The sequence below is a fragment of the Ambystoma mexicanum genome, chromosome 4q (assembly GCF_040938575.1).
Source record: "Ambystoma mexicanum isolate Mex_15411 chromosome 4q, UKY_AmexF1_1, whole genome shotgun sequence".
Taxonomy (NCBI): Eukaryota; Metazoa; Chordata; class Amphibia; order Caudata; family Ambystomatidae; genus Ambystoma; species Ambystoma mexicanum.
The window spans coordinates 1,073,515,619-1,073,530,121 of record NC_090928.1 but is presented as its reverse complement, the minus strand read 5'-3'; the positions used below and the strand labels follow the sequence as shown (position 1 = coordinate 1,073,530,121).

The 14,503-nt window shown below is 49.0% G+C and overlaps 1 protein-coding gene across 4 annotated transcripts in view; it reads left to right on the top strand.

Annotated features, from left to right (window-relative positions):
* The first annotated feature begins 405 nt into the window (after positions 1-405).
* The window catches only part of NVL (nuclear VCP like), a 1,303,574-nt gene continuing 1,289,476 nt past the window's right edge, over positions 406-14,503 (top strand). For 3 of the 4 annotated variants that reach the window (XM_069608644.1, XM_069608642.1, XM_069608643.1), the window contains exon 1: positions 540-720. In XM_069608644.1, coding sequence (XP_069464745.1) covers positions 676-720 — 45 coding nt within the window. In that variant the 5' untranslated portion in view covers positions 540-675. Of the gene's footprint in view, positions 721-14,503 lie in introns of all 4 variants that reach the window. The other variant, XM_069608641.1, reaches the window with a different exon arrangement.

Sequence of the window (14,503 nt, the reverse complement as noted above, 5' to 3'; positions counted from 1 at the left end):
CCTCCCCTCCCCTACTGCTTGTTCATGTATAATTGCCACTTCATTATGTTACTTTTTTTTTTGTATGACAAACTTTGCCTGTATGACACTAGCTTGACTAGTTAGTCTACCTGTAACAGTGCCTCAATGCCTATGGGCTGTATGCACGCTATACAAATGAAAAAAATAAAATAAAATACATTTTTTTTTCAAGCCAGTAGAAAAAGTGGCAACGATAGTGGTAAGTAGGCTTTAAACAAGCATAATATGATACTCTGGGTCTTGACATAGAATCTGAATTTAGCAAGCAATGTACTGAAGTCTGCCTTTTCACATGCACGTAGCTTGTCTAACCAATAAGGTTGTTTTACGCTTCTATGGCTTTGTGGATAGGCTGGGACTTGCCTTTTAGCCAATCTCAAATTGATCCTGTTCCAAGATGTCCGCGCTGTTCCGCATAGGATTGTCTTCCTCTTTTGACAACACATAGTCCCCTTTCTCTGTCCATCGTCAGACTTCGGATGGGAACTTTTTAGACATGCTGCTATTAGGAGCCTCGACCCGGAGTTCAGTGGATTGTGCCAGTTTAGTGGATTGTGCCCGCTTGTGGTCCTAGTTCTCCCAACAGTCGCCGCAGTGGGAACCGCACTGGGAGGAGTCATCATTCGCCAATAGTCTGAAGGAACAGCAGCACCCATGGCACCCTTCATAGACAACCGGCTGAAGCAGAGAGTCAAACAGGTAAAACGCCCAACATTGATGCAGAATGGCAAATGCACTGCACAATGCTGCCATTCATATCCGACACACAGGAGGGAATGATCGTTATACCGCGGCCGAGCTCGTTATGGGCTTGACACTGTCGGGGCACTACGGTATATGGGTCAGAGTGTGTTCCAAGCTGTAATTTATGTTCAGCAGTGAAACTGTGCTAGAGTGCGACACTCGTGATGAGCAGTGGTGCTGCAGGCATTTTCAGAGTGAGAGGGGCTTGTCGGTGGTGTCACAGTTCCTAAATCTTAGGAGTTGTGAACAATCCAGCTACATTCGAACTTGCAAATATTACAAAGGACCACTATTGCTTGAGATGTTTTTTGAAAACCATTGCACCCACTGGTGCACATTAAGCGCATTTCTAAATGAACTGTGCAGTAGGGTGTTTCTTTCAGGATTGTTTTGGGCAGGGTATTTTCCCGCAGGAGCTTTTTGAAGTAGCTGCTGCCTGGTTGTGCATTTTATACCACGATTTCCCATAGGGTTCACGAATAGTTCTGCAGGTAACGCATGCGATTTTGCAGACACGGCTTGTCACAATACGCGACCCTCTCCTTGCAGCAGAAAGCCCCTTCGAAATAAAAACACCAGTCGCACAGTAGAAAGCAATGTGTGACGGATTATTGAAGTACATGATCAATTGTGCCACTAACCCACTGAGAAATAACGTCATCAATAGTTGGCCTATCAATGTGGTGTGCGGCTCCTTTTGAGTCATGACTGAATGATAATAAAAGGAGCCCCCTGTACGCACGTGCTTTAGAACAGCGGCAGCCTTCAAGAATGGAATTACTGCGTCCGTCTGTGCTCGGCATACTTTTGCCTCACCTGATCATTAACATTGTCTCCATTAATTGGGAGAGATGGGAGCCTTTGCGTTCCTGTGATCTGTGGCGTTTGGAGATGGGGTGGGGGGTACTAATCATCTATTGGAGCTCCAGCAGCACCCTGCTGTGCCGGCTCCCTTCCTGCAGCAAGCCCGAGCCCCCGGCGGTGATAAATGAAGCGCTCTGAGGGGGCGCCATACAAATAAAAGGCAAATGACCCCTGAAGATCCTGGGACGTGCATGTGGTGTCTGCCTTACAGTAATAAGGAATGAACATAAGTTGCGCGACTGCCCACGCTCCCATCATTAATGGGCCCTACACCTGCGGCTGTGCACGCCTGCACCTGCCATGCAAGCCTTCTCCCGAGCTACTAGTAAATACGGACATGTTCACGTCCTTGAATCCACCAGTATTAACCTACGGCAAGTCAGTAACAACTCGATAGATGACTGTCATGCTGCTATCAAGAACAATGTCGTTTCAGCGACGGGTGACTAACCACCTCTATTTGTTTCATCTCGTAACTAATCTAAGTCACCAGTGATTGGAAAAAGTGTGTGCCCTGCTAGAGAGTTGGTGGTCAAAGGGGAACGTAGAATGCGGACCAGCACGTGAGGTATGCAGCTCTGTAAGAGTGTTTGTGCGCCTTTCTGTGCCTCCTGGGGAGGGAAATGTGTGGCCTCAGACACCCTTCCTGCAACCCCAATGCCCTGTCAACATTCAGAGGGGTTTCTGTCAGGAGAAGAGGAAACTAGACTGACTCAGCCAGGACCGCTGCCTCATCAGGTGAACATCCCCCACCTGGATGAGGGAGAGACTGAGGGCGACATTCTGCTGCCATGGGAAGATCAACAAGTGCAACTGCTTTGACAAGTGGGCAGCCCTCGCCTGCCCCTTCACTCACCTGGCTGCGGCTCTCACCTTGAGAGTGCTCATGCACTCGGGTTAGGAAGAAGACTTGCAAGGATCTAACTCCTGTTTGCTTCCTCTTGTAGCCTACCATCATTCTGGCACTGACCTTGGCGCAGCTCTCCACCGAGAGGGTGCTCGTATGTCCAAGAAGAGAGGGTGAGTAACATGCTGCCACCCCTGCCCTAACAACATACCGAGGCATTCCTGCCGAGGGGAGAAGAACAAGCAGTGGCCCGTCACCATGACACTGCCTGCCCCAATATTCATGGACTAGGCCGATGTGTTCCCAGGAGTGGCTTTGCCGGCTTCTGTACTGTGCCATCAACTGCTCCTGAACTGTGGTAGTGCCTGTCCTGAACGGATACTAATGCAAGTTGAACTGGTGGTCCCCAGTCGCGCAAATGCTTAAAGTGGACTCAGTAACCATATGTCTAAATGCTGCGAGCCTGCCTATTCTGGACATGCTTAAAGTGGCCTCAGTTAGACAGTATGTGAAGCTGTGTTCCTTCAGTTTGTCAGCATGCTCTATATGGGGCCAGTAGGTGACAATGGTGCCATTCAGTGGTTGAAGTTCCACTCACCCTAGGTTAATAAAGGGTCTTGCAGAATGTCCAATAGTAGTCCACCAACCCTGACCGTCACCCTCAATGCGTGTATAGTCTGCCCAGTACATGTTTGGTGTTTGCCCTGGTCTGAGTTCGAATGTAGGTGGTTATTGGGTTGTACGTATAATTCAAAGTATCGCTGTTCGTGACTTAATTTACTTAATGTCCAGTGATATTTGTGTTTGTTTAATTTGTTATGAAAAAATCCACAGCTGTCGCACCCTTGCCAAACCTGCCTCATACCACTCCTGGAATCTTAACGCATCAGGTATCTAGTCTGTCACCGGTCGGGCCCATAAGTGGCTCAAGAGCGATGGCCAAGTCGTAACCCCTATCATTCCCGGGCGTTGTTTCCAAATATCCCATAGAACCGCCAGTGTACTATTGTCTCCAATTCGCCTTGGGAACTTATCTTGTGGGGCTCATAGCCATTCCCCTACTCAACCAAAGTGGGGCAAATGGCTATGGACTGGTCTCTACAAGAAATTCTCCAAAAATAACTGTTTCTGAGAATCCATCCTCAAATGGGGGACCAACACCCTCAATTGTGCTGCCTTAATATACATATCCCGGTCCGGGAAACCAACAACCACTTCTCCTTGGCCCGAATCGACAAGACGTATGGTATCCTACTAGTTTTCCCTTGCCACAGAAAGCGCAACATACACCCTTTCGCTTAACATCCACGCGGGTATCTTAATCGGCAGCATTTGGAATACATATGGGACCCTAGGGAGGAAGTTCCTCTTCAGAGCATTAAGCCACCCCATACAGGAAATAGTTGATTTACCCTAAAGTTCTGTCTCCCTATACAAGGACGCCAAGAACAGAGGATAGTTTGCCTCAAAGAGCCCCTCGAGTGACCATGTCACTTTAACCCCAAGATACTTCATATTCTCCAATTGGAGGTCTAGTCCCACTTGTCCTAATGCAACCTTAACTAGTTCCGTTTCCACCCCAAATGGGAAAAGGACCGACTTACTCTTGTTGATTTTAAATCCAGAATAAACCCCATGCTTTATAATGATTTCGAACACTGCTGGAATTAAGTTGCACTACAAGGGTTCCTCAAGTGTAGCATTAAGATCCAATTTAGGCCCTGATTCATGGAACATTTTCCTATGGGTTTCCTCCATTATAAAACACTTCATGAATCAGGCCCTTAAACTCTTTGCCGCCCACCCTTATCCCTTCAACCTGTGGGGAAACCTTAATCCTTTCTGCTAATGTTCCAACCACAACTGAGATAATGGTCAGCCCTGGCAATCCCCCTCTATATAATGGAAACTGCCTTCAAATCTTCCCATTAACAGTCACTGTTGCGACCGGGTCCCTGTAAATCTCTTACCCCGTTGTGGCGACTGCTCTCGAAACCAAAATTCTCAAGGATCGCATACATGAACTGCCATCCCACCCTATCAAACGCTTTCACTGCGTCTATGGCCAGTAGGGCTGGATTTCCCTCCCTTTCCCTTCGCCCAATCCATTAGATTAAGGGTCTTCCGCAACATGTCTTCACTTTGTCATCCCGGTATAAACCCTACCTGGTCCCAGTGAACCAACAGCGGCATAAATTGAGATGCCAATGATCTTGTGAAAATCTTGGCACCGATATTGAGCATTGATATTGCCCGATATGGTGCACACTTTTTGAGATCCTTGCCAGTCATTGGGATAACAGTGATCAGTACCTGACCAAACGTGGGTGGGGCGTTGCCCGTGGCCAATATCTAATTGAGCAATTTCACTAGGAAAGGCGTGAGGTAGCATACTTCTTATAAAATCCCACTGTGAAGCCATCCTCCCCAGGTAAGGGAGATAGCCCTTTGACCCTCCTCCTGAGTAACTGGGGCGTTAAAGCCCTGGACCCTCTCTGAACTCAACCGCTCAAGTATAGGTCCACGCACGCATGTCCCGTCCATTTCTAAGTTGGCCCCATATAGGACCTCATAAAATGCTGCAAAGCCTTGAGACATTTCGGTAGGTTCTGAAGAAAGAATTCCTTCCAGCATCTCAATTTCCTCCACTCCTCTCTCTGCCTGTTGTGCCTTAAGCCATGCCGCCAGCATTGAGTCCGCCTTGTCCCCTTTCTCATAAAATATCTGTTTCAGAAATTGCAGATTCTGCACAACCTCACTGATCCCCAATTGCTTGCGTTCCCTTCTCTTACTCTGGAATTCTGCCAAAAGGTGTTCCTGCTCTGCCATCCTTTGAAATCACCCACTTGCCAAAGTGGTCATTTCCCTAAGTAGTTTGTCACAACCTAACTGCCGTTCTCTTTCTCCTCCCCCTTTCCGCTATCAACTGCCCCCTCTATGTTGCTTTAGCTACCTCCCATACCGTGCATATATCTGCATCTCCCGTATCATTATATTCAAAGTATTCTGTTATGCTTTTTTTTTAGTTCAGTCCCAGATATTGCATCCTTCCAAAGGAATTTGTTGCACCGCCATAGCGCATTGCGTGAGTTGAGGCCCCACAAATCTATATATCCCTATCCCCAGGTGCAGTGTTTCCATCTCCCAACATCCCCTAACCCTCGTACCTCAAACATCCCACCTAGAGTGTCTTGAAACCAAAAGACCTTCTTTACTCCATCTCCTTGATCATTCTCCTATCCCAATTGGGTCCGCCCACAAATTAAAAAATCAACCCTTAATATTAAAGGCCCCTGTACCTCTCCTAGAAGTCTAGGGCTTCGGTTCAAAATGCTGATTGCCCCTGGTTGGGTGAGAATGATGTGGCAACTGCCATTTTATTCCCATCTATGCAAACCTTCACCATCGGAATCTGTCCCTCCTTGGCCTTCATCTACTGTTAGTCCAACATCCTAAAATGCTTATGGAATAATATCCACACTACACCCCTTTTTGTCTATCGTGACGCCCATTAGCAGTGCCCTATGAGGGCACACGGAGTACGGTTTTCTTCTCCCACCAATAATCTCATTTCCTGCCCCATCACAATATCAACATTTAGTGTCCTAAATTCCTGCACCACTAATTACCTCTTTGTTGGAGAATAACCCTTTCACATTCAAGGTTCACACCTTCAAGTAATTTCCTCCTCCTCCCCACCTTTGTACTCTCCCCGCCATTGCAGGTTTATTATAATCTTTCCGTCCACTCTCACTATCCTCAAATCCTAACACTGTGAGACCCATTGCCCCTTCTCTTCTTCCCCCAGTACCTGCCATTTTCCCAAACCCCCCCTTCTCCGATACCCCTCCCACCCCCAAATTCCCTTTTGAGATGCCTCAACTGAACACCAGGGCCACCCAAGTCGATTTCTCACCACCTCCCACCCCTTAACTTGAACTCCCATTAACGATTCAACTCACTGGTAATCCCAACCTACCACCCCCACCCCACAACATACACATTCCAATCTCGCCGCCGCCATCTTTATCGGCTCTCCCCTCTGCTCCTTCAAGTCTTTGGGTACAGCGTATTTAGGCGCCTACGTTTCTGGCTACCTGGCCTCTTCTCTCTCCTCCCAATGCTTCTCGGACCCTGTTGTTTATGTCCGACTGCCACCGAGTCCCGACTTGATGACTGCTCCTGGGCATTCTCCTGTAAATGCGCCAGCGCCCCCTTGTTTGGTGGTTATTCGGATATCCTCGCCCACTGCTTCAAAAGTGAGAGAGAATGGATATCCCCATTGCTATTTATACTCATGATCTCTCAAACGCTGGGCGTGGGTTCTGTAGTCAAATCGCCTCGCTAGAGTAAACACTGAGAGGTCCTGATATATTGCGATCTTGTATCCTTCAAAGGTAAGCTCCTTCCTAGCTCTGGCCAGAATGTCCACCTTCAAGCAGGTCAGCAGACAGTTGATTATTTTTCAGAGCTTCAATCTTCTCTTTCACTTTCTCCACTCTACCTCTCAGAGCCTGCATTGATGCCTGGATGTCCCATCTCATGGATTTAATTTCCTCCCGAATTATGTTGATGTTTTCTTTTAGTAGCGACTTCCTCCCCAGGGATCATCTGTGTGGCTTATCCATTGTTTCCTTCCCTGCACCCCTTTCCAGGCTTCTGAATTTATACAACTGTGCCACTACACTCTGAGAGTATGGACTTCTCCAGCCTTCTCTCTACTGCTACATTTCTAGACCTGTGCCTGTTTCAGTCCAAACTGCATGTCCGTGGTATTCAACTGAGGCCTCTTCTGGAGGGAATCCAAGCCCTGTCTCCCGGCTTCCTACCCCCTGCGCACACTGGTCCCTCCCTCATTGTGCGGCACAGAGGGATCCCTGTATCTGGCTACTGTGGCCGCGTGTCTCCCTTTGAGTGTTGGCGCTAACTGGAGCAGCCGTGCACCAATGCCGGCCTGTCACTGTTTGCTTACCACGCTCTCCCTTCTCGGCAGCGGCCCCAGTGTGGTGTCCCTTAAGGAAGCATACACAGCGGATTCGCGTAACTCTGTTGCGTGCGGTTGGTAATAAAAGGTGCTGGTCACGTGCGCTCGGAGAGCACGGACGAGGCTCAGTGTCTCCTGAGTTGTCTGTATATCTGGAGTGCTCACGCAACACATGGAGGTTCCTTCTTGGAGGGGTGGGGGGGCGGAGTTTAGGGGCACCCATACCATACTGGAGGCAGAGTGGTTGTCTGAGCTGTCATAGACCAACTCTGCCATACGGCCGTGAGGAATGTGACGGATCGAATTACAAAGCTCTCTCAAGCTGTGGTGCCAGCACGGACAGTGTTTTCGGCTGGCATTTTGCAGCTCAGGAGGTTGCAACTCTGTAAGGAATGCTTGTGCGCCTCCCATGCCAAATTTATGGAAACCCCACAGCCACGTGGGTATTCAACTGCGTTTTGGAGGTCTGGACTCCTCCAATCAAGCAACGGAAGGGACTGTGGACTGGGAGGTGGGGAGGAGGAGCACATGGTTTCAGTGTCTCTTTCTGTCCTTCTCCTGCATTTTCCTGTGTGGATCAAGCATCTATGCAAGTGGAGGAGTGTTCTCAGTGACTTGGTTCTGTTTACTGGGTGCAGCTGGGGGAATCTGCCCTCCCTCAATATTTACTGCAGCCCCTCTGTGTGTGGTGGAAGGGCAGGACTTGTTAGAACAAAAAATCCCAGTGGTGCTGAACAGTCTGGTGGTTTCATTCTCCTCTGGTGTTTTTCTCTGCCTCTGGCTCTGGTGTGGGTTGCGGCCCATGACAAAGAAGGGGGCTTGTGCACCCACCGACACGGCAGATGAGGTGCAGGCAGGTGGAAGGCCTGTGGTGACTCCACCAGCCATGCAAGGGGGCACCAGAGTCCCGCGTCAGCAAGGTGCGCTGGCACCAATGCCTGAGTTTGACATCTCGGGGGCGCTATCGAGCCTGGGGCCACGCTGGAAGTCCTGGATTGACCGGATGGACATATTTGAAGGCCACTGGAGAGACTGATGAGGAAAGTAAGGTGACAACTCTCTTGTACTCAGCTGGGCCAGCAGTGCATCGCCTGTTTCAGTCATTGGAGCCTGTGGATGCCTCTTATGCTGCAGTGAAAGATGCTCTGCGCAAACATTTTAGTTCTCCGGGAGTCTGCTGGCCTCCCGCTGCCCCACATCCTGGAGCTAGGATGGTCACACAAGGTGGGGGGGACTCGGGTGTCAAGAATGGGCGTGGCAAATATTGCATCCTTCCAAGGTGCAAGAGGGGCCCGTCGGCCCACTGTGCAGCAGGACAGGAACACCAGGGGCCCCGAGTCCTGTATGAATTGTGGGTACGATCTGCCGCACCCTGCAGAGTGCCCTGCAGAAGGCAAGGCTTGTGGACGGTTTGGCATGATGGACCATTGTGCCCAAATGTGAAGGGCCCAGCTGCTGGTGGTTGTCCAGAGAGGGTCAATTTGTGCGGGATTTTTCTGACAAGGTCCGCCCAATTTGGCACTCGTGGATCAAGAAGAGGATGGAGCCACCCAGGACCTGGAGGAAGAGAAGGATGATGAAAATATATTCTTCATCTCCAGTGTGAGTGTCCTGAAGGCGAGGGCAGCCGAAGTGGATGGTTCACCGCCACCAGTGTTGGTGGACACAGGTGCCTCATGTCATGGTCAGGGCACACTATGAGAAACTGAGAGAACCCCTGACCCTACATCGTCCGAAGGCTAGGATATTCACATTCGGGGACGATGAGCCCATACCACTGGTGGAGGACGTTTGTGTCGAAGTTTGAGCATGGCGATACCTCCATCAAGGCACGGTTCTTCGTGACGGATGTAAGCACCAACACCCTTCTGAGCTGTGCTGCCTCTGAAGCATTGGGCATCGTCAGTTTTGCCTACAGCGTGTATGTGGAGGATGTACAGGCAGTCCTTTAGAGGTTTGCAGAGCTGTTCACAGGGATGGTTGGCGAGCCTGTAAAGGCACACATCGACGAGTCCATTTAGCTGGTGGCCCTCAAACCCTGAAGGGTCCCTTTTCAGGTGCGAGATCTAGTAGACCAGGAGTTGGAGAACCTGGAAAACCTGGACATCATCGAAAAGGTGGAAGGCCTGACACCCTGGGTCTTGCCCATTGTAGTCGCTCACAATCCCAAACAGCCAGACACATCAGGATATGCGTCGATATGCGACTCTCCAACAAGGCCATCAAGCTTGAGAGGCACCTTATCTCAACTATTGATGATATCATCACGGAGCAGCAGGTTGCGAGAATCTTCTCTAAGCTGGACTTGAGGGCGGGGTACCACCAGGTTGTGTTACACCCAGAATCTCGATCCATCACAATGTTCACAACACATACCGAGGTCTGTATCGGTACAAGCACCTCAGTTTGTGCGTCGTCGGCTGCCAAAGTCTTTCAGAACTTGATACCAGGGGCCCTGGCAGCCTCGAAGGCGTCTTCAACATCAGTGATGATATCCTGGTAATCGCCAAATCTGAAGTGGAGCACATGACACTGCTGGTTAGAACCCTAGAATGCATTCAGGCTCTGGGTTTGACGCAGCATCGAGAAAAAGGGCGAGTTCCTTCTCACGAGTAGCACGTTCTTAAATCAAGGACATTGTGGAAGCGAGACCACGGGAGAATGTATCAGAATTTCGTAGCTTCCTGTGGATGGTGACCTACTGTGGCCGTTTCATCAAGAACCTCGGCATGAGGTTGGAGCCACTGAGGAACCTGACGAGGAATGACCCTACCAGGCAATGGGGCCCGCTCGAGCAAGCAGCGTTCGAGGATGTGAAAGGGACCCTTCGCGGCGAACAACGCCATGGCGTTTTCTGACTCTGCCCTCCCGTCGGAAGCGGTTGTGGACACCAGTCTGTTTGGTCTGGGTGCAGTACTCGTGCTGATGGACTGCAAGGGGGAAGCGAGGCCCATTGCGTATGCCAGTAATGCTCTTTTGGACACCGAGCAGAGGTACTCCCAAATTGTGCGTGAAGACCTGGTGGGGCTTTAGCGGTGCCAGCATTTTTGCCTCTACATGCTTGGGAGGCCGGTGACAGTCATAACAAGATCACAAGCTTCTACTGCCGATCATGGCTGGGTCGTTATCAAAGCCGCCTGCCAGGATTGAGCCATTGGATGTTGGCGTTGCTGGAATATGGGGTCTCACTGGTATATCTCCCAGGAGCGAAAAATGCAGCAGACTATCTATCATGTCTTCCCAAGGACTGAGGAGAAGGCGCTGAAGCATCCAGCATTGAGGAGGCCGAAGAGCATGTACAGCTGGTTGTGGAATCCACTAACCTGAACTCGATGCCCATCCAGGAACTAGAAAGGGTGTCTGAGAATGATGAATACTTCAGGATCCTCCGCCCGCACTGCAGAAGGGGGAGTGGGAATCAGTGCTGGAACAACTCTGGAGCAATTGTGGAGGGTCCGGGCATGAGCTAACGTTTACCAACTCCAGGTTACTGCTGCAAGGAGACGAAATGGTGGTGCCCACTCACAAGGTACAGCAAGTAATCTAGCTAGCTCACCAGGGGTTGGCCAAGACCAAGGTCAGGCTACGGCGGAAGGTGTAGTTCCCGGACTTGGAGAAGAGAGTGTAAGAATTTGTAGAGGCCTGGGCCTGGTGCCAGGCAGCGTCCCCAGTACAGAAGGACCATAACCCCCCCCACCCTCCCTCCACTCCATTGAGTCGATGCCTCGAGGTACACTGCCATAGGAGGCAGTACATGTCGACTTTAGATCCACGGGAAGAGATGTCCACTTCCTGGTGGTGGTGGGCCAGTGGTCTAGATACCCATAAGTGCAGTTCGTTGACTCAGTGACGTTTGATGTGGCAGTGGCGGTCGACAAAGTCTTCGCCACCCATGGTCTTCTGCAGACTTTGTGCTTGGATAATTGACCGCCTTTCCAGTTCGAAAGTTTTACTGATTTTCTTGGGGAATATGGTGTCCACCACAGTAAGATCACCCCAGTGTGGCCTTGCGCGAACAATGAGGCGGAGCAATTTATGAGAACACTGAAGGTGTTAAGAATTGGCCAGGGACAGTGCCTTTGCAGGGCCCTCTTCCAGTTCCTCCGTGAATATCGAGCGACTCCCCACTGCTCGACTATGGTGGCCCCCGCTGAGGCCATGTTCGGGAGGTGTCCCAGGGGCCTGTTGTCCGATGCAAGGGAACGGGAACCAGCTATAATCGATGATGCCCAGGTGGAAGAAGAGAGGAGGTGCCGGAATGAGGACAAAAGCATGAGAAGGGGGCTTCGGCCATGCCCATCGGTCCCAGGGGATTTTTATTTTATTTATACCGCACACAAGACAAAGCCCGGAGGCATAGGGGGTGCCAACAATACATGAAACACACAGAAGAGTGTTTGTATTGTGTGCCAAAGTGTGCCTGATTGCTGCATTTACACTTTACTTACCTGCAAACTACTCTGAACCACAAGTCCCAGCAGCACTAGCGCTGCTGAAAAAGAAACGTCAGGCGCTTCAGCGCCGGCGCTTCTGAGACGGTGCCGGTCTACGCCGGTCCCGGCGGGCTCACTATATATCATCCTCTTTCCCTCTCAGACACAGGTTAGTCAGGGCTTGGATGCACAGGCTACGCCCTTTATTGTAAATTTTTGTGAAACTAGAGAATTCCTAAATTGTTGCCTTGAAGCTGTTAAAAAGTTTCCTGACAGTTTGAAAACCTAGAAAACTTCTATTTGCCTAAAATCTTGAAATTGTGCTTTTTGTTATAACATGACTTGCCAATTTGTTGGTTGCTAGTGTTTAACATCTTGTCCCTAGATTTGGCTATTTGCATTAACAACGTGTAAACGTGCTAATATCGTGTTGAAGTGACTATATGCAACTGAGCACTCCAACTAGCTCAGCATCATTCTACTACAAAGTGCTTTAGTAACGCCTATATTTGCTTGGAGTGTTTGTATTGTGTGCCAAAGTGTGCCTGATTGCTGCATTTACACTTTACTTACCTGCAAACTACTCTGAACCACAAGTCCCAGCAGCACTAGCGCTGCTGAAAAAGAAACGTCAGGCGCTTCAGCGCCGGCGCTTCTGAGACGGTGCCGGTCTACGCCGGTCCACGGCGGACTTCGGCCATTGGCCCGACACTCTGCCCGTTTCCCTGCCCTTCGCAATCAGCAAACAAGGTAAAAGATGGGTTTCTTCAACCTCCTGCACTTATTGACTGACGCAAAGCGCTTGGAAAATGAGCAACTTGTCAAGCATTACATCAACTCAAAGGAAGCGCCGCACCCTGATGCTACACAACCCTTAAGTTGTAGTAGGACCATATCTCCAAAACAACCCAAGACTCCCTCTAAACTAGAGGTCCTTAAAATAGCACTACTTAATACGAGGTCCCTTAACAAACATGCGCAAAACATTCATGATTATATCCTTGAAGAGAACTTAGATATCCTCTTCCTTACCGAGACCTGGTTACAAGAACCTACCGGTCCAACTATCAGCATAGCAGTCCCCTCTAATTATAGCATTCACTTCGAAAACAGAGCAATAGGAAAGGGAGGCGGAGTCGCCATAATAGTCAGACAAGACATACATCTTTTTTCTTCACCCATTCAATGCCCGGGGTGCGAAGTTCTCCACCTTAAATTCACCCCTTCCCAAAACGATTGTATTAACTTCATTGTAATTTACAGACCCCCATCACTCATATCAGATTTTAACGACGACCTTTGCCATATTCTTAACAACCTCAAAGGAAAGAACACAGGCACACTTCTCTTGGGTGACCTCAATAGATGGAGGGGAAACCCCATCGACAAAGAGGCTATCAGCCTAGAAAAGAATCTCCTTAACATCAGCTATTCGATCGCTAATAATGGTCCCACCATCGATTCCAACAACCAACTTGATTGGATTGTCTCCAATAATGTTGACCTTACTGTAACAAACATACAGCCCTGCATCTGGAGCGATCATTACAAAATCGAAGCCACACTTTCCCTGCCTGTCAAAAAAACCTATCCCGACAATCTACCCAAAACTACCCAGAGTAGAAACCTCAAGAAAATCACGCCAGATATGCTCTCGAGGGGGATCTCACACATCATGGATAACACCACAGATGATGACCCCTGTGACACTATTATCACCACTTATAACAACTACTTCCAAGCTCTTTTAGACAAGAATGCCCCACTGAAAAACAAACTAGTGCGCCCCAACCTCAACCACCAAAGCTGGTTCTCCACGGAATTAGGCACCCTAAAATCTACCAAAAGGAAACTTGAAAGACAGTGGCTCAAAAACCCCACAGTACTCAATAAAGACATATGGAAGAAATCGGACATTCTTTACAGAAATAAAGTTATTGAAACAAAGAAAAACTATTACAATGAGCAAGTTACAGGTGCATCCAACTCCACAGGAAAGCTGTTTCAAATCTTAAAAACCTTTGATAAGCCACCTACTCTCACCCCTCCCTTCCAGCCATCCTTGCTGGACTGCGAAAAGGTCCAAACTGCTTTTTCTCAAAAGATTCTAAAAGCTAGAGATACCATCTTAAACTGCCAAACTAATGACACCCTAATGACTTACAACAAGGTAAATCCCGAGATTAAAGTACCCAAATTCCAATTCACACCAATAACACCAGAAATCATGGCGGAGACTCTCTCTAACATGAACTGCACTACATGCCCTGAAAACATATTGCCTCCCAAATTCATCCTAGATAATGCAGACACTTTTTCACCCTTTCTTTGTCGCATGACAAACTCGTCTTTTAGAGACCAGACTGTTCCCACCAGCCTAAAAACAGTTACAGTTACACCATTGGTTAAAAAACCCGGCCTTGACCAGCAAAACCCAGCCAATCTCCGCCCTATCACGAATTGCAACTTCTTGTTGAAAGTTCTTGATAAGGTGGCCACTCATCAACTTCAAGTGTATGTTGACAAGCACGACCTGCTACACTCACAGCAATCAGGATTCAGAAGTGCACATAGCACGGAATCAGCATTACTCGACCTTCAATCTAAAAT